The 19,267-nt window shown below is 42.4% G+C and overlaps 1 protein-coding gene across 3 annotated transcripts in view; it reads left to right on the top strand.

The window, feature by feature from the left end:
• The first annotated feature begins 5,727 nt into the window (after positions 1 to 5,727).
• The window catches only part of POFUT3 (protein O-fucosyltransferase 3), a 45,615-nt gene continuing 32,075 nt past the window's right edge, over positions 5,728 to 19,267 (top strand). The window contains exons 1-4 of one of the 3 annotated variants that reach the window (XM_077274184.1): positions 5,728 to 6,024; positions 7,976 to 8,084; positions 11,481 to 11,665; positions 16,208 to 16,487. In XM_077274184.1, coding sequence (XP_077130299.1) covers positions 11,588 to 11,665; positions 16,208 to 16,487 — 358 coding nt within the window. In that variant the 5' untranslated portion in view covers positions 5,728 to 6,024; positions 7,976 to 8,084; positions 11,481 to 11,587. The remainder of the gene's footprint in view (positions 6,025 to 7,975; positions 8,085 to 11,480; positions 11,666 to 16,207; positions 16,488 to 19,267) is intronic. The other 2 variants (XM_077274169.1, XM_077274178.1) reach the window with 2 other exon arrangements.

The following is a 19,267-nucleotide window of genomic DNA, read 5'->3' as shown; positions in this document are numbered from 1 at the left end:
TAGAATATAAAGTAGCCCCCTCATAGCATACCATGTATCCTCCTCATAGTATATAAAGTAGCCCCCTCACAGAATATAATGCAGCCCTCTCATAGCAAATTATGCAGTCCCCCATAGAATATAATGTAGCCCCCCCATAGAATATAATGCAACCAGCCTCACAGTATAATGCAGCCCCCATAGGGTATAATGTAGCCCCGTAAGAGTATAGTGCAACCCCCTCATAAGGTATAATGCAGCCCCCCATAGAATATAATGTAGCCCCCCTCATAGGGTATAATGCAGCCACCTTCAAATAGTATAATACAGCCCCCCACAAAATAGAATGTAGCCACCTCAGAGTATAAAGTAGCCCCCTCATAGGGTACAATGTATCCCCCTCATAGTATATAAAGTAGCCCTCTCACAGAATATAATGCAGCCCCCTCATATCAAATAATGCTGTCCCCCATATAATATAATGTAGCCCCCCCATAGAATATAATGCAACCAGCCTCGGAGTATAATGCAGCCTCCCATAGGGTATAATGTAGCCCTCTTAGAGTATAGTGCAACCCCCTCATAAGGTATAATGCAGAACCCCATAGAATATAATGTAGCCTCCCCATAGGGTATTATGCTGCCGCCCCTCATAGGGTATCATGCTGACCCCCATAGGGTATTATGCTGCCCCCCTCATAGAGTATCATGCTGCCCCCTCATAGGGTATCATGATGCCCCCCTCTCATAGGGTATCACACTGCCTCCCTCTTATAGGGTATCATGCAGCTCCCCCATAGGATATCATGCAGCACACCCCATAGAGTACCATGCAGCTCCCTCCCATAGGGTATCATGCAGCTCACCCTCCCCATAGGGTATAAGGCAGCTCACTCCCCCCATTAGGGCATCATGCAGCTCACCTTCCCCATAGGGTATCATGCAGCTCACCCCCCTTTCATAGTGTACCATGCAGCTCACTCTCCCATAGGGTATCATGCAGCTCAATCTCCCCATAGGGTATCATGCAGCTCACCCCCCTTCCATAGCTCACCCTCCCCATATTGTATCATGCAGCTCGCCCTCCCTTCCATAGGGTATCATGCAGCTCACCCCGCTTCCATAGGGTATCATGCAGCTCACCCTCCCCACCATAGGATATCATGCAGCTCACTCCCCTCATAGGGTATCATGCAGCTCACTCACCCTTCTATAGGGTATCTTGCAGCTCACCTTCCCTTCCATAGGGTATCTTGCAGCTCACCCTCCCTTCCATAGGGTATCATGCAGCTCACCTTCCCTTCCATAGGGTATCTTGCAGCTCACCCTCCCTTCCATAGGGTATCATGCAGTTCACCCCCCTTCCATAGCTCACCCTCCCTATATTGTATCATGCAGCTCGCCCTCCCTTCCATAGGGTATCATGCAGCTCACCCCGTTTCCATAGGGTATCATGCAGCTCACCCTCCCCACCATAGGATATCATGCAGCTCACTCCCCTCATAGGGCATCATGCAGCTCACTCTCCCATAGGGTATCATGCAGCTCACTCCCCCCATAGGGTATCATGCAGCTCACCCACCCTTCTATAGGGTATCTTCCAGCTCACCTTCCCTTCCATATGGTATCTTGCAGCTCACCCTCCCTTCCATAGGGTATCATGCAGTTCACCCCCTTTCCATAGGGTATCATGCAGCTCACTCCCCCATAGGGTATCAGGCAGCTCACTCTCCCCATAGGATATCAGGCAGCTCACTCCCCCTTAGGGTATCATGTAGCTCACTCCCCCCATAGTGCATCATGCACCTCACCCTCTCTATGGGGTATCATGCAGCTCACCCCACCATAGGGTATCATGCAGCTCTCCCTTCCCCTATAGGGCATCATACAGCTCACCCTCCATACAACCAAGACTCACTGATATTAAAAAAACAATACTCACCTCTCCTCCCCGCTCCCACGCTGATTCCAGCAGCAGCTCTGCTCTAATGTCAGGAGCTGCTCTGCTGTCAGCCACACACACAGCAGGTACGCGATGAAGTGACATCATCATGCACCCGCTGTGTGTCAGCGGCGAGGGGAATGAAGGGAGAGGGAGGGTTATCTGACGCTCTCTCCCCATTATAGAGCGCCGGGGCTGCGGTGGCACCGGGACCCCTGGCTTACGGCCCCATAGCAGCCGTGTGAGCTGGGGGCCCCTGAGGGAGCAGGGGCGGGGGCCCTGGTTTGCGGGCTCTGATAGCGGGCAGTGTTTAGCCGAAATGAATTCACTCCTCTCCATGCCCATGGGGGAATGGGAAAGTGGGTATATTCATTTCACTTTAGCAGCGGGAACAGGCTTAGGCTTCCTGTCACCCGCTGCTGCTCCACTGGTACCGGGAGCCCCATAGCAGCTGCATGGTGTGTGCAATTAGCGATATCCCACTGGATGGGGGCCCCTGGAGCAGCGGGGGCCCTTGGCAGCTGCTGACACTGTATGCCAGCAGGTGTCAGGGCCTGGGCCCACCGGAGAATCCTGGGGCCCTGTGTCTGAGAAGCTGTATCGAAAACTGTCTTGTTATTAATCTAAAACTGCCTAGAAGGGAGAGAGTATAGAAAGTGGGGAAGCTGTCTGACTATCCAGATTCCCAGTGGAGTGGAGGCAGAAAGGCCAAGAAGGTGTTCATTCAAGGGCCAAGTACGGTATGTCTGGCTCCAAAGAGGAATACTCTAAAACAACCATTCAATAGCCAGAAAAGAAATCCCTTCTCCTCCAAGCCTGGGGAAAAAAAGCGGTTACCCAATTTAGGATACATTGAGGAGGAATGCAGTAAGATTTGAGACTGGACTGTAGGGTGATTGCAGCAGGCAAGGGTAGCCCCAATCAAGAGATGTGATTTATTTGAATTTTTTTTTTTAATTATGCAGGTTACCACACAAACTCCATTCATGTTCCACTTTTAATATCATATTAAATAAATATAAATAAATAATATTCTTATTATCGTACTGACTTGTTTGCACAGAGTTTCAGACATGATGTATATTCACATGGTAAATCACATGGCCAACGAAATTGGGTGGGAGGCACTAATTTACTATATATCTATTTCCAAGTGACTGTACATTTACTTAATGTCATAGGAAACTAGCACTAGCTCATGAGTTTGCAACCAGTTCTTCGGTGGATGCAAACAAAAACATTCTATAAAGTAATTTGATCATTAGACCCTTTCCTATGACATTAAGTAAATGTACAGTCACTTGGAAATAGATATATAATAAATTAGTGCCTGCCACCCAATTTCTTTGGCCTTATGATTTACCATGTAGATACACAGCTCGTCTGAAACTCTTTGCTAACATGTCAGAAGGATAATAAGAATGTCAACTATTAAAAGTGGAACATGATTGGAGTTTGTGTGGTAACCTGCATAATTAAAAAAAATCAAATATGGGATTTCAACCCAGAAAAAGCTCCACTCTAGAGACCCTTGTACCACAAGCTCAAGTGATACTTAGTGCTGATTTTCTTTGGCTACGAAATTTGCTGTGCAAACTCTCAGGCCACGTGCACGCATTGCGGAAAGGTGTGCTGATTTTTGCGCACTGATTTTGGAAAATCCGCAGGTAAACCGGACTGCGGAATTACTGCGGATTTACTGCGTTTTTTGCGGTTTTTGTGCGGATTCCACCTGCGATTTTACACCTGCAGATTCCTATTATGGAGCAGGTGTAAACCGCACAAAGAATTGACATGCGGATTGACAAAATTGCACTGCGGATCATGTTTTCCATAGGTTTACATGGTACTGTAAACTCAGGGAAAACTGCTGCGAATTCGCAACGGCCAATCTGCTGTGGATCCACAGCAAAATCCGCAACGTGTGCACATACCCTCAGTGAGTGGAAAAATCATTTTGATTTTCATTCTGTCACATGATATGTGACTTTCTTCACTCATCGAAGAGAAAAATCTCTGGAGTTTGTATGCCAGGCAACATAAGTTAAAAAGCTAAATTTGCTTTCACTGGGCTTGAACTCAAGCTTTCCATTCCATAAGTAGAGAGCTTAACCACTCCGCCATTAGCTCAAATTGCAGAGAAAGGATCCTATTTCTTCGCTTATGAGATGAATCATTCAATTACTGTATTGAAGAGATCTGAAAAAACTTCTGATTCTCATGTTTGAGAGAAGTCAAGCATCAGGTATCAGAGTCATTCATCGAAATCACACAGTAATGAATTTCAGCTACATGTTTACATTGAAAGTCACATAAGCAAATAGAAGTCACATCTATCAATTTAGAATATAGCACAAAGGTAAAGTGTGCAAACTTATATACAGAGAGCTTTGAGTTCAAATCCCAGAAATAGACTTAATTTTTTATTATTATTATTTTAAAGCAACACTATGTATAATGCAGATGCTTCACCCTTGGGCTATAGGATATTTATTTTATTAGAAGTCAGTTGTCAGAATCAGAGTCACTTGCTAAAGTAACTTGTCAGTTGTCAGACTGAGGTATCAGACTTCGGTGTAAGAATCATGTATCAGAGTCATGTATCAGAGTCAGGTATCAGAGTCAGGTATCAGAGTCAGGTATTAGACTCAGGTATCAGATAGAGTATTTCTTGATTTATTTATTTTGTATGCGGACATCTAAGAGAGCCGTATTCACCCGAAAATACAGTTATATGAACACAGCCTCACAAGGCTACTTATTATTATTATTATTTATTTATATAGCACCATTGATTCCATGGTGCTGTACATGAGAAGGGGTTACATACAGGGTTATAGATATCACTTACAGTAAGCAAACTAACAGTGACAGACTGATACAGAGGGGCGAGGACCCTGCCCTTGTGGGCTTACATTCTACAGGATGGTGGGGAAGGAGACAGCAGGTTGAGGGTTGCAGGAGCTGCGGTGTTGGCGAGGCGGTAGCTTCGGTAGTGATGAGGAGGCAGCAGGGTCAGTGCAGGCTGTAGGCTTTCCTGAAGAGATGAGTTTTCATGTTCCATCTGAAGGATCCGAATGTGGTTGATAGTCGGACGTGCTGGGGCAAAGAATTCCAGAGGATGGGGGATATTCGGGAGACGTCGTGGAGGCGATTGGATGAGGAGCAAATAAGTGTGGAAGAGAGAAGGAGGTCTTGGGAGGACCGGAGATTACGTGAGGGAAGATATCGGGAGATTAGTTCAGAGATATATGGAGGAGACAGGTTATGGATGGCTTTGTAGGTCAGTATTAGTAATTTGAACTGGATACCCTGAGGGACAAACTTAGTAGAAACATGTTGATTATTATTATTATACATTTTTATAGCGCCATTTATTCCATGGCGCTTTTCATGTGAACGGGGCAAATATAGACAAGTACAGTAAACATGAGTAAAACAAAGCACACACAAGTACAGGAGGCGAGAGGAACTGTTTGAACTGAAATAAATTTTCCCAAATCTTGTTAAGTTGAACTTTCACTTGATACTTATAAAAGGATCTTTTCCACAATAACATTTACAAGTCCCTTTCTTCCTCATCAGAAATGCGGCAAGTTCTTCTTTTCTCCCTTTCTCTCAATCAAAGCTCTTACTTACAGCTTTCCAGAGCACAAGAAGTAAACTGAAAACTCTGGGTATGATCCACTGTAATAGGACGCAGCGATTCAGAGGAAAGTCTGAAGAGCTGTAACTACAGCCAGAGAGAATCCAGAGCAGGTTTTCTTCCAGCCTGCTGTCATTGTATTCCCAGATGCTGTGACTTCATCTAGCAAGCTGTGAGCTGGATTCCTGTGAGTGAATGGGGTTCAAGGCATGAACATACTAGTCTCCAGACTGGGAGAGAAGGCTTCTTGCCAGAGTTTACAGCTTGCTGAGCTGGGCCATGGAGGAAGTAGAGGCTGCAGGAAGGCTGGTTAGTAATGGAAGCATGCCTGCTCTTGTCATCCCCTTCACTCTCTGGATTTACTGTCACTCCAGTTCTGCTGCGGTGGTTGTCACTTATTATTGATGTATGATTTTGGATGTCAGACCGGTATACTGCTTCATGTTTACGTCACGAGGTAGAGTTTACAAATGATGATGTCTCAATGTGTCCATGTTACAGAGATCTGCTGCACACATCTGCGATTGCAAGGTTTAGGACCGCGTAATAGTTAAGGACGTGTTGGAATTGAATGAGTTCACCTATTATATTTCTCATAAAAGTGACTTTTGGTAAATCACATAGGAATGTAATTATCAATGCTATTATGTCACTTTTCTGGTGTCATCTCATTGAACATGCTCAGGCTAAGTACGTTCACATTTGCGTTGTGCGCCGCAGCGTCGGCGACGCAACGCACAACGCAAATGTAAACGCGTGCACAACGCAGCGTTTTGTGACGCATGCGTCCACTTTTGCATGGTTTTGGGTGCAGAAAAAACTGCAACTTGCTGCGTCCTCTGCGCCCTGACGCATGCACCACAGTGACGCATGCGTCACAAAACGCAAGTGCAACGCATGTCCATGCGCCCCCATGTTAAATATAGGGGCGCATGATGCATGCAGCGACGCTGCAGCGCCCGACGCTGCGGCGCAGAACGCAAATGTGAACGTAGCCTATCAAATTCATCATCTTGTATTCAACATGTATCTTTTCCTTTCAATAATTTCCCGTAAAACAGAATTTGTTAACGTAGCATAGATTATATCCATAAGGCCTCATAAAAATGTCTGGTTTTCATGTACATTACTAGCTTTATTTTCACAGAACATTTATGTACCCCCTATAGTCTATGTTTACATGTCCATGTTTTTCACTAATCGAGTGGTCTGCAAAAAAGAAATCACACATGTAAGTCTGTGGGTCCGTGAAAATCACAGACAGCACACAGATTGCATACATGTACCATCCATGCGCTGTCTATTTTTTAAAATTGTAATGTGTAGTAGAAGATTTGCAATTTAATTTTTATTTTGGCGTAATATGAGAAAATTACTGATGGAAAGAAGCACATTTCACCAAAATCTGATCCAAAATATTGATGAAAATTTTTTTGGAGACGAGAAAATTTGGTGGTCTGAATAAGGCCTTAGTAAATATAGGAAGGGGAAATTAAGGCACATTAGAAGCACTGTACTTTACATCACAAGACGTAACACCTTCCTGCATTCCATGCAAAAGGTTGCATAGTTGACATGAATGTGTGTTAAAAAGTTACGTTTGGCAATACTTATAAATTTTTCATGTATCTCATACTAATTCTGAAGGGTAGCCTGGATTTGGATATATGCAAATGCAACTAATTTGTTATGAAAATATCCGCAATAATTTATGGTGCAGAAGGCTTGGTCTCAGAAAGTTTGGCCACTTCATCATCAAGTGTTAGAGCAGGTGCAGACAACTGTATCTTCCCCATCCGAGAAAATAGGTCTGATAAATGTTAATCACACTCCGATTACACTTTGATCAGAGTTTGATCAGAGTGGGATCCGATTTTCTTAGAGTTGGAGAGGAAAAAAAAAGTTTCTCTATCTTCTCCATTCAATTTGTCTGTGAAAATTGGACCGCAATTGGATATTATCCACAGACCCATAGACTTGAACGGCATAGTGCGATCTAATGCGGAGGCAAGTCATGCATGCTGCAATTTGTTTCCTCCGACTACTCGGTCATGGGAAAAAATTGGACATGTGCACAGCCTCATTGAATAATATTAGGCCAAGTGCAATCCGTTGTTTTGATGGGTCTTATGCAGACTGAAACTATGATCATTTGCACCAGCTCTTAACTGTACTATACAGCTAGATATGACCGAATCAAAAAAAATTTAATCTCAACAGATTCCCTCAAAATCATCAGTAAATTCGATTTACATGAAATGTATTTTACGCAAATTGAATATATAGTGATTGCACGTTGGTTAAAAAAAATGTATACTCATTTCAGCCTTCCAAATTGTCCTCTGTTGGGTCCTTCTAGCTCTGGTTTTCTTCTATTCAATTTTTACTCTTTGGGGACTCTTGCGCAGAGTAGGCCGTGCGCGATATGATGACATTGCTTGAGGACTAGTCTGCGATGACGAGTAAAGAATGAGGAGTAGGCGAGGAGCTGCGGTGGCTAGACAGGAAAGAGACAAGGTAAGTATAATATATTTACATTTTTTAACGCTTTCCCAGCAATAGAAAAAATCCAGCAAAGTATCAGGTGGCTGCCATTTTGCTGGATTTGAATGAATCGAATCGCAAAAAGATTGCAACTTTGATTCACTCTAAATACAGTGAACATCCCTCTTCAATAGGCAGAATTGTAGATAACTGTGATGCAGTCAGTGGCCATGTTAATAGAGATAAAGAGTCCAGTGACTATTAAAGGGAATACATCAGTAGGTTTTTGCTACCCCATCTAAGAGCAGCTAGATGTAGGCAAAGAGAACCTTAATCCAACAATGTATCACTTACTGTAGTTTACTAGGCACAGCGGTTCTCACACAATCAGAGTTCTTAGATGTAGACTGCAGCAGAGCTGAGAGAGGTAACCCTGCCCACACCAGGCTTTGTATTTACTTAGGCTATTGACAGTGAGCTTGTTATCATAGGAGGGGGCAAAGTTGATCTAACAAGCATGTGCTTTCAGCTCCTGTAGTCCAGACAGTGATAAACACCAGGTGATAACACCTTCAGTGTAAGTAAACAGCAAGCAGCCTGCCGTGTGACACATTATTGAAATCAGGATTTGGATGTTTCGCCCCCAGCAGTTCGCCCCCAGCCGTTCGCCCCCGGGTACATTTACTTCACCTGTGGAAAGTTATACCATCCAGCTGCCATACCATCACCCCAGAGGACCCCTTTAAGAAGCGTCGGTCCCTACTGACTGAATACCACAGGTGGCATCACGAATACAAACTTTATTCACCAAACCCTTAAAAGACTTTTCCCTTTTATTTGAGTGCCCAGGGCCACCAACCGGGCCGCAGCCACCGTGACGTCCCCTTCAAGTACCGGACCCGGTACCGAGTGCCCCACTGCCCTGGCGGGCGACTCAACTTGGCGTCACAAACAGGATGTACCCGGGACGAACTGCTGGGGGCGAACTGCTGGGGGCGAAACATCCTATAACCAATGAAATCTGTGTTTTAACTCTTACCTCATGCTGTCCTCAGATTACATAACAAAAACCTGCTTATAGATTCCCTTTACAGGACAAAAGAGCTATATACAGTATGCATATTTTCTGTTACAGTTCAATATGCCATTTAGTAATACTTAGGCTAAAGAACGTTTGCCTGTATGTACATTATAAAATAAGAATAACATTTTGGGATTATAAATAGAGATGAACAAACACGAACAGAAAAGTTCGGAGTTCTTACCGTACACCTAGTGTCTGGTCCCGAACACCGAACATGGACATTTCACTGTATGTCCTGTTTCCTGTTCAGGTTCGCCAGTCTAATAAACCTTGATGAAAGTCTGCAGTGCAGCCAATCAACAAGCTTTTAGACTGTGGCACTTCCTGAGCCATCAAAGCCATTCCAAGTATTGGCATGGCAGTGACTGGCCGGTACAGCACATGACCCGGCCTGTATAAAGGCCGGATCATGAGTGCCGCCATGATTATGCTTTCATTAGTGTAGGGATAAGGACAGATTCTGACTGTGCACTCTGCAAACACAATGCTGTGTGTAGTCTGCAAACCCCTATATGTGCTCTTTATGTAGTAAAAGCCGCTGTGTGTACTCTGCAAACCTATCTGTACTGTGGTAAAGCTTCTGTGTGTACTCTGCACCCCCCTGCCTGTGGGAATACTGTTCTTGAAGCCACTGTGTGTACTCTGCACCCCCTGCCTGTGGGAATACTGTTCTTCAAGCCATTTGTCTGTACTCTGCACCCCTGCCTGTGGGAGTACTGTCCTTGAAGCCGTTGTTTGCATGCTCCCACCTGTTGGCGTACTGTCCGTGAAGCTGCTCTGTGTTTTCTATTAGTCTGAGAAATAAATAATTGTCATCAATTGTCTCATTGCTTTTAGTAGGCCCAAAAAATTATTTTTCAGGCCTGGTGTGTGGATTCTTGTAGTTTTGCAAATCTGTATATCGCATCAGCTGTCTCGTTGGCCTTTGTAGGCTACAAACATACTCTTTCCTCCCTTGTGTCTGTTTTCTACTAGTTTTGCAAATCAATATATCGTATCAGCCTTCTCGTTGCCATGCCTAGGCCCTCAAAATAATTTTTAAGGCATGGTGTCTATTTTCTAGTAGTTTTGCAAATCAATATATTGCATCATCCTTCTTGTTGTCATTTCTAGGCCCCAAATCTAATTTTTAAGGGCTGGTGTTTGGTTTGTATTAGCCTGGGAAATATATAATTGGCATCAGACATCTTCTTGCCATTTTTAGGCCAAAGACATCAATTTTCCGGATTGTCGTGTTTTTTTTCCAGTACTGTTCCAAATAAATAAATCTACTTTTCTGCCATGTCTTCATGAGTAGTGTTTACAAAATCAACTTCCAAAAATAAGGAGAGTATCAAATAAGGGATGTGGTCGTGGTTGTGCTGGCATAGCTACTGATGGTGGTGGTGTAGCTGATGGAGGAAGTGGTTGTACCCACTATGTGCACAGTTCCAATACCATCCTCTGATGCACGCAGGCGACAAGACGCTATCTGTCCTTTTGTAGGCCCGAATACTGCTGCACGAAGGTTGAGGCCACAAGATGTTGAAAAGATGTTAGATTGGATGGCTCCATGTGGTTCTGGGATTTTTGCTCACCGTTCTTGTGATCATTTTGACCCCACGAGGTGAGCTCTTGCGTGGAGCCCCAGATCGAGGGAGATTATCAGTGGTCTTGTATGTCTTCCATTTTCATATTATTGCTCCCACAATTGAATTCATCACACCAAGCTGCTTGCCTATTGCAGATTCAGTCTTCCCAGCCTGGTGCAGGGCTACAATTTTGTTTCTGGTGTCCTTTGACAGCTCTTTGGTCTTCACCATAGTGGAGTTTGGAGTGTGACTGTTTGAGGTTGTAGACAGGTGTCTTTCATACTGATAACAAGTTCAAACAGGTGCCATTACTACAGGTAATGAATGGAGGACACAGGAGCCTCATATAGAAAAAGTTACAGGTCTGTGAGAGCCCGAAATCTTGCATGTTTTTAGGTGACCAAATACTTATTTTCCACTATAATGTGCAAAATAAATGTTCCCAAAATCAGACAAGGAGATTTTCTGGATTTGTTTTCTCATTTTCACTCTCATAGTTGTGGTCTACCTATGATGTCAATTACAGGCCTCTCTCATCTTTTTTAAGTGGGAGAGCTTGAACAATTGGTGGCTGACTAAATACTTTTTTTCCCCACTGTATAAGGTAGGCCTACAAATATCTTAGTAATAACATTGTATTTCCATAGGGTTTTTAGTATTGCGTGAGAGTTATTTCACTACATTATGACAAGATTAATATTAAGAAAGCAGCATTTTGGGTCAAAAGTCCATTGCAAACCTTAATGGTAAATTATTTGCATTTTTGTTTTTCAGGATCTATATTAGGCTATTAAATAGTGCACAATATGCAGTCAGCGGTATATAATGGTAGATAAACCTCTCTTTGGAAAAGATTCATTCTCCATGATGTGCAGTAAACAATGATTAGAATCTGGGGAGTCAAGTTTTGGGTTTCATGCCTCATTGTGGCATTCTTTTTCCTCTTGGTGACACTTCAGGTAAGACAAATGTTTAATATCTTCCAAAAATAATGATAATCCTTTAAATTTTAATAGGTCTATAGAAAATGATCTTGTGATGTTCTTGAGATGCATTTCACTTTATTGTCTTGTAATTTAGTGGTGGTCAGATATTTCTATTTTTTAGGAGCAATCTCCATCACATAAAGGAATGACATATTGCTAGGTTATCTTCAGTAGGAAAATTACTTCAGTGATGAATGGTAAGGTGTCTTGAGTAGGGTTCCAATCAGTAGCTGATACTAAGCCATGTGCACATGTTCAGTATTTTACCTCCGTATTTGTAAGCCAAAACCAGGAGTGGAGCAATCAGAGTAAAAGTATAAGAGAGACACATCACCACTTCTGTATTATCACCCACTACTGGTTTAGGCTTACAGATATAGAGGTAAAATACTGACCAAATACTGATAGTGTGACCATGGTCTAAGAGTAAAACTTGTCACTGGAGATGAGCGAATATTTCAATTATTGGTTCAGCTCACGAATTTTCAATATTCGCTGATTTATTCACCGAATACTGCCGAACATACACAGCTCAAAAGCTGGTGTTTCACATTCTGTGTGACACCATGGGAAACACCGGCGTAATGCTTTTGATCGGTGGTGAAATCATCCCCACCGGTCAGAGAGCCGCTGTTCCCACAGTTTAAAAAGACAGCGTGAGCGCTCAGCTGTGATCGGAGGTATAAAGTTTACATCCGGTCACTGGTGTCAGCTGATGGGACTACAGCTAGGGCTTGGTGTCAATGACAGCTGCTGACACCAAGCCCTAATCCCATTACCCTGATGTCACACTGCATCAGAATAAAAAAGGTGGTGTTGAACCAAGAAATTACATCACAAAACTTTTTTAAAAAAATATCTTTATTTAGCTCAAAAAAGCATTCATTGCTGTACAAAAATGCATGCAAAACTGTTTTTGATGCAGCATTTTTGCTGCCAAAAGATGCAGAAACCTTGCAGAAATTTCTGCAATCAAATACTCAAGGTACGCACATAGCCTAACAGTCGCTCTTTAATTTCCCATTTGCTTCTTATATCTCTCCTCATTCTGTTCTTCCTTTTTTCTTTACTTGTAGTCCACAGTTCACAGTTAGTATTCAACTGAGTATCATAGTGGCCAGTTTTTGTTTCTTCTTTGCAGCGTACGGCTCCATATCCCACCACACCGTTACCAATTCGTAAACTATCACAGTTTTTCATCAGTCCGTGCTGATCACTTCTTGGTCCAGTGTTTATTATTTCGTGTGTTTAACTGTATAATATTTGTGTGCTATCAGGTTAGATAATATTATTGTTTTCATTTTTACAATTGTCTGACATAGCAATTATCTGATGAAGGTTGACATGAGACTGAAACGTCATAAGCTGTTCTCCGGACTGGTTGAATTGTAATAAAAATTAAATAAAATAAGAATGTTTTACTCTTACACCAGTAGGTTATGCCATTACTTTGTGATTATAGGGCTCTAATTGCTAAGACTCCTACCAATTTAGAGTGAGTAGGTTACATATCCTCCAAAGATTTTCCTGCACAGGTTGTAGGACTGCTCCCCCCACCACATTAACTTAAAAAATATTTTAATAGACCAAGAATTTATATGGAAATATCTTTATCCACACAAATGGTTTCTAGTGTTTGTTATATCAAGATTGGTTTAATTTGGAAAGCTTTTCTTGAAATCAACAACCCTGAAATCTTTTAGGATAAACAGAATTGGCAAAAGTGTCATGGCTCCACTAATAATAAATGCCATCTGAACAGAATTTTACCGATATGGGCAGAAATCTCAAATGTGCTATTGACTAGAAGTGAATATCTACAGTGGGTATGGAAAGTATTCAGACCCCTTTAAATATTTCACTCTTTGTTTCATTGCAGCCATATGTTAAATTCAAAACGTTCATTTTTTTCCTCATTAGTGTACACTCTGCACCCCATCTTGACTGAAAAAACAAATGTAGAAATTTTTGTAAATTTATTAAAAAAGAAAAGCTTAAATATCACATGGTCACAAGTATTCAGACCCTTTGCTCAGACACTCATATGTAAGTCACATGCTGTCCATTTCCTTGTGCTCCTCCTTGAGATGGTTCTACTAATTCATTGGAGTCCAGCTGTGTTTAATTAAACTGATAGGACTTGATTTGGAAAGTCACACACCTCTCTATGTAAAACTTCACAGTGCATGTCAGACCAAATGAGAATCATGAGGTCAAAGGAAATGGCCAAGGAGCTTGGATACAGAATTGTGGCAAAGCATAGATCTGGCCAAGGTTACAAAATAATTTTTGCAGTACAAAAGGTTGCTAAGAGCACAGTGGCCTCTATAATCCTTAAATGGAAGAAGTTTGGGACCACCAGACGTCTTCCTATAAGAGCCTTGGTGAGAGAGGTAAAGAAGAACTCCAAGATCACTGTAGCTGAGCTCCAGAGATGCAGTAGAGAGATGAAAGAAAGTTCAGCTTACTAAAGAAAAACTACCCTATTAAATTATAACCTTTATTAAGTGAACATAATAAAAGAATCCCAACAGCGGGATTTGTTCCTTATAATTAAATTACCTAGGAAAATCGGGCTTGTAAAAATACAAGAGAGCAGACCAAAAAATAGAAGCTCTCTACCTGACTAGTCAATGTAAATAATGATATACCGGGAAAGACTAGAAAAAATCTTAGGAAAAAGACCCCTCTAACATGATAGAAGTGTGCCCAGTCAAAAACTCAACAAGCAGAACTGCCAGCACCTAAATGGTTAACAACTACAGGGTGATAATATTAGTGCAATTATGTCATAACAAACTCACTATACCAATGTGAAGAAATGAATGACCTCTCCCTAGATACCACTACTATCTGAGCACCTACCTAGATGCGGAGGTTGGCACCCTAAGAAAAATCGAGATTGGTGCCCCCGCTCATATGATGGCTGTACCTGAACTCCAATAAAGACCCTATAAGGCTGATAGTCAGAAACAGAGGGCCAGATGGCCTGTAATCATTGTATGATATCAAAATGAAGTGGTGTCAGTGTATGATAACACAGGCCAAAAAAGAAAAAAGAAAAAAGGGTGTGAATGTATACAAGGGAGAGATTACAATCAACTTAAGTCACTCAAACCAAATATGTTAGAATACTAAAAGATATATCATAGCTGCAATAACAATCCCCCAATATGAAAAGGATTAGACCAGTGCTGGCACACAATGACCCTGATAAATATGCAAAATAACAGTCAGCATAATATAAATGCATAGATGTTACCACACACATGCTTCAACCCCAAAATATTCCAGTTTTCAAAATGACAAATAGGGGCACAAAAAGATACAACCCCAAAATACATCATACTCATCTGACATAGTGTGGAACTTCAAGCAGATAGCTGGAAATGATGATAGCCTAGATCCTTAGATGAAAGAGGACAGGCTCACAACACACTCTCGATGTGTTTCCCTCATCTGGGTTCATCAGGAGAGATTACTTGTGTCTTGGCAGTAAAGGATAATGATAGAAATGAGAGAAAGTTCCACAAAGTCAACTATCACTGCTGCCCCCCACCAGTCGGGCCTTTATGTCAGAATGAGCAGACGGAAGCCTCTCCTCAGTGCAAGAGATATGAAAGCCCGCATAGAGTTTGCTAAAAAACACATGAAGGACTCCCAGACTATGAGAAATAAGATTCTCTGGTCTGATGAGATGAAGATAGACCTTTTTGGTGATAGTTATAAGTGGTATGTGTGGAGAAAACCAGGCACTGCTCATCACCAGCTCAATGCAATCCCAACAGTGAAATATGATGGTAGCAGCATCATGCTATGGGGATGTTTTTAAGCTCCAGGGACTGGATGATTGGTTACTATTAAAGGAAACATGAATGTGGCCAAGTGCCGAGATATCCTGGACGAAAACCTCTTCCAGAGTGCTCTGAACCTCGGATTTGGCCGAAGGTTCACCCTCCAACAAGACAATGACCCTAAGCACAGAGCTAAAATAACAATGGAGTGGCTTCAGAACAACTCTGTGACCATTCTTGACTGGCCCAGCCAGAGCCCTGACCTAAACCCAATTGAGCATCTCTGGAGAGACCTGAAAATGGCTGTCCACCAATGTTCACCATCCAACCTGACGGAACTGGAGAGGATCTGCAAGGAAGAATGGCAGAGAATCCCTAAATCCAGGTGTGAAAAACTTGTTGCATCATTTCCAAGAAGACTCATGGCTGTACTAGCTCAAAATGGTGCTTCTACTCAATACTGAGCAAAGGGTCTGAATACTTATGACCATGTGATATTTTATGTTTTCTTTTCTACATTTCTTTTTTTTTCAGTCAAATTGGGGTGCGGAGTGAACATTAATGAGAAAAGAATTGTACTTTTTTGAATTTACCAAATGGCTGAAATGAAACAAAGAGTGAAAAACTGAAAGGGGTCTGAATACTTTCTGTACACACTGTATATGCATATATATTATATATATGTTCCTCAAACTTATATCCACATATATCTTTTCCTCAGGTCGTAGTTGAACTGGGTAATTTTGAAAAGCAGAAAGTGAACTCACTCGTACAAGATGCTAACCAACAGAAACAATCCATTCCGCTGCTGAAGGGGTTACATGAATCCATCTTCTATAGAAAATTGGAGCATGCAGTTGGCAACTATCCTGTTATGCTTTGGTGGTCACCGTTGACTGGTGAGACTGGAAGACTGGGGCAATGTGGAGGAGAGACTTGCTTTTTCACAATAAACAGAACATACCTTAGGAATCCATCAACAAAAGCTATCCTGTTCTATGGTATGATAACACCAATATTGTTGTCGTGCTTTTATGGTCATTCTGGTTTTATATGAATACTAGCTGAGGAGCCCGGTGTTGCCCAGGCATAGTAACTAACTAGTGTTAGTTATAACAAATTACAATGATTATATTGCACATAAAAACATTTCACATCATATACTCAACACTGCAGATTTGTAACAGAAATTAACTAAACAATTACCTAAGTATTGATAGTATTTTATTTTCAGCTCATTCAAGAGCCTTTTGATAAACAACATTTTTTGTTTTTCCTTCTTATGCAAAGATGAACAGATTTTTGACAGTTCCAACTTTTGAACAGGCCGCGTAAAGTTGACCATGAGAAAAGCATGGAGATTGCAAATTGATCCCTACTAGTTTCAAGGACTGTCCCTGAGCCTTGCTAATGGACATTGCAAATGCCAGTGGAAGTGGAAACTGGAGATGTTTAAAATCAAAAGGCAAATCAGATAGAATGAGTGGAATTCTTGGAATGAAGAGGTCCTCTCCTTTGGCACATCTTGTTGCTGAGCTGTGAATTTAATCCTATCATGTGTGATTAGTGTTGAGCATTCCGATACCGCAAGTATCGGGTATCGGCCGATACTTGCGGTATCGGAATTCCGATACCGAGTTCCGATACTTTTGTGGTATCGGGAATCGGTATCGGATCCATATTAATTTGTAAAATAACAAATTAAAATAAAAAATATTGATATACTCACCTCTCCGGAGGCCCCTGCACCTTACCGCTGTGAACCGGCAGCCTTCTTTGCTTAAAATGAGCGCGTTTAGGGCCTTCCATGACGTCACGGCTTCTGATTGGTCGCATGCCGCTCATGTGACCGCCACGCGACCAATCACAAGCCGCGACGTCATTCTCAGGCCCTAAACTCCTCATTCTAGGAATTTAGGACCTGAGGGATGACGTCGCGGCTTGTGATTGGTCGCATGGCGGTCACATGAGCGGCATGCGACCAATCAGAAGCCGTGACGTCATGGAAGGCCCTAAACGCGCTCATTTTAAGCAAAGAAGGCTGCCGGTTCACAGCGGTAAGGTGCAGGGGCCTCCGGAGAGGTGAGTATATCAATATTTTTTATTTTAATTCTTTATTTTACACATTAATATGGATCCCAGGGCCTGAAGGAGAGTTTCTTCTCCTTCAGACCCTGGGAACCATCAGGATACCTTCCGATACTTGGTGTCCCATTGACTTGTATTGGTATCGGGTATCGGTATCGGCGATATCCGATACTTTTCGGGTATCGGCCGATACTATCCGATACCGATACTTTCAAGTATCGGACGGTATCGCTCAACACTATGTGTGATACCATCTGCTGAGCTGTGTATCTAGTCCCATCCTGTGTGGTACCATCTGCTGAGCTGTGTATCTAATTCTGTCCTGTGGGATACTGTCTCCTGAGCTGTGTATATTATCCTATCCTGTGTGTTACTGTTTGCTGAGCTGTGTGTCTAATCCTATCTTGTTTGATACTGTCTTCTGAGTCGTGTATCTAATCATATCCTGTGTGTCACTGTCTGCTGAGCTGTGTATCTAATCCTATCCTGTGTGATACCGTCTGCTGAGCTGTGTATCTAATCCTCTCCTGTGTGATACAGTCTGATGAGCTGTGTATCTAATCCTATCCTGTGTGATACTGTCTGCTAAGCTGTGTATCCAATCCTATCCTGTATGATACAGTCTGCTGAGCTGTGTATCTAATCCTATTCTGTGTGATACTGTCTGCTGAGCTGTGTATCTAATCTTATCATGTGTGATACAGTCTGCTAAGCCGTGTATCCAGTCCTCTCCTGTGTTATACAGTCTGCTGAGCTGTGTATCTAATCCTCTCCTGTGTGATACAGTCAGGTGAGCTGTGTATCTAATCCTCTCCTGTGTATTATTGTCTGCTGTGCCATGTATCTAATCCTATCCTGTGTGATAGAGTCTGCCGAGCTGTGTATCTAATCCTTTCCTGTGTGATACTGTCTGCTGAGCTGTGTATCTAATCCTATTCTGTGTGATACTGTCTGCTGAGCTGTGTATCTAATCCTATCCTGTGTGATGCAGTCTGCTAAGCCGTGTATCCAATCCTCTCCTGTGTTATACAGTCTGCTGAGCTGTGAATCTAATCCTCTCCTGTGTGATACTGTCTGCTGAGCCATGTATCTAATCCTCTCCTGTGTGATACTGTCTGCTGAGCTGTGTATCTAATCCTCTCCTGTGTGATACTGTCTGCTGAGCTGTGTATCTAATCCTATCCTGTGTGATACTGTCTGCTGAGCTGTGTATCTAATCCTATCCTGTGTGATACTGTCTGCTGAGCTGTGTATCTAATCCTATCCTGTGTGATACTGTCTGCTGAGCCGTGTATTTAATCCTATCCTGTGTTTCTGACTGCTGAGCCGTGTATCTAATCCTATCCTTTGTGATACTGTCTGCTGAGCTGTGTATCTAATCCTATCCTGTGTTTCTGTCTGCTGAGCCGTGTATCTAATCCTATCCTGTGTGATACTGTCTGCTGAGCCGTGTATCTAATCCTATCTTGTGTGATACTGGGCTTCCCGTACAGTCTGTGGCAGAGGATGGTCTGTCGGCATGGTAATAAATAATGTTATTTCCAGCTTTACAGAAGGAAGAAAACACCATAGAAATGATAAGAATAATAGGCCTCAGTTACCACAACTGTCTACAAGGAAAACTGTTGCTCATAGCAACCAATCACAGCTCAGCTTCTTGAAAGCTGCTTAATGATTGGGTGGGGCTATGTGG

This window comes from Ranitomeya variabilis, chromosome 1, assembly GCF_051348905.1.
Source record: "Ranitomeya variabilis isolate aRanVar5 chromosome 1, aRanVar5.hap1, whole genome shotgun sequence".
Classification (NCBI taxonomy): domain Eukaryota; kingdom Metazoa; phylum Chordata; class Amphibia; order Anura; family Dendrobatidae; genus Ranitomeya; species Ranitomeya variabilis.
Note: the sequence above shows the minus strand (reverse complement) of the source record. Positions and strands in the feature narration are given on the sequence as shown.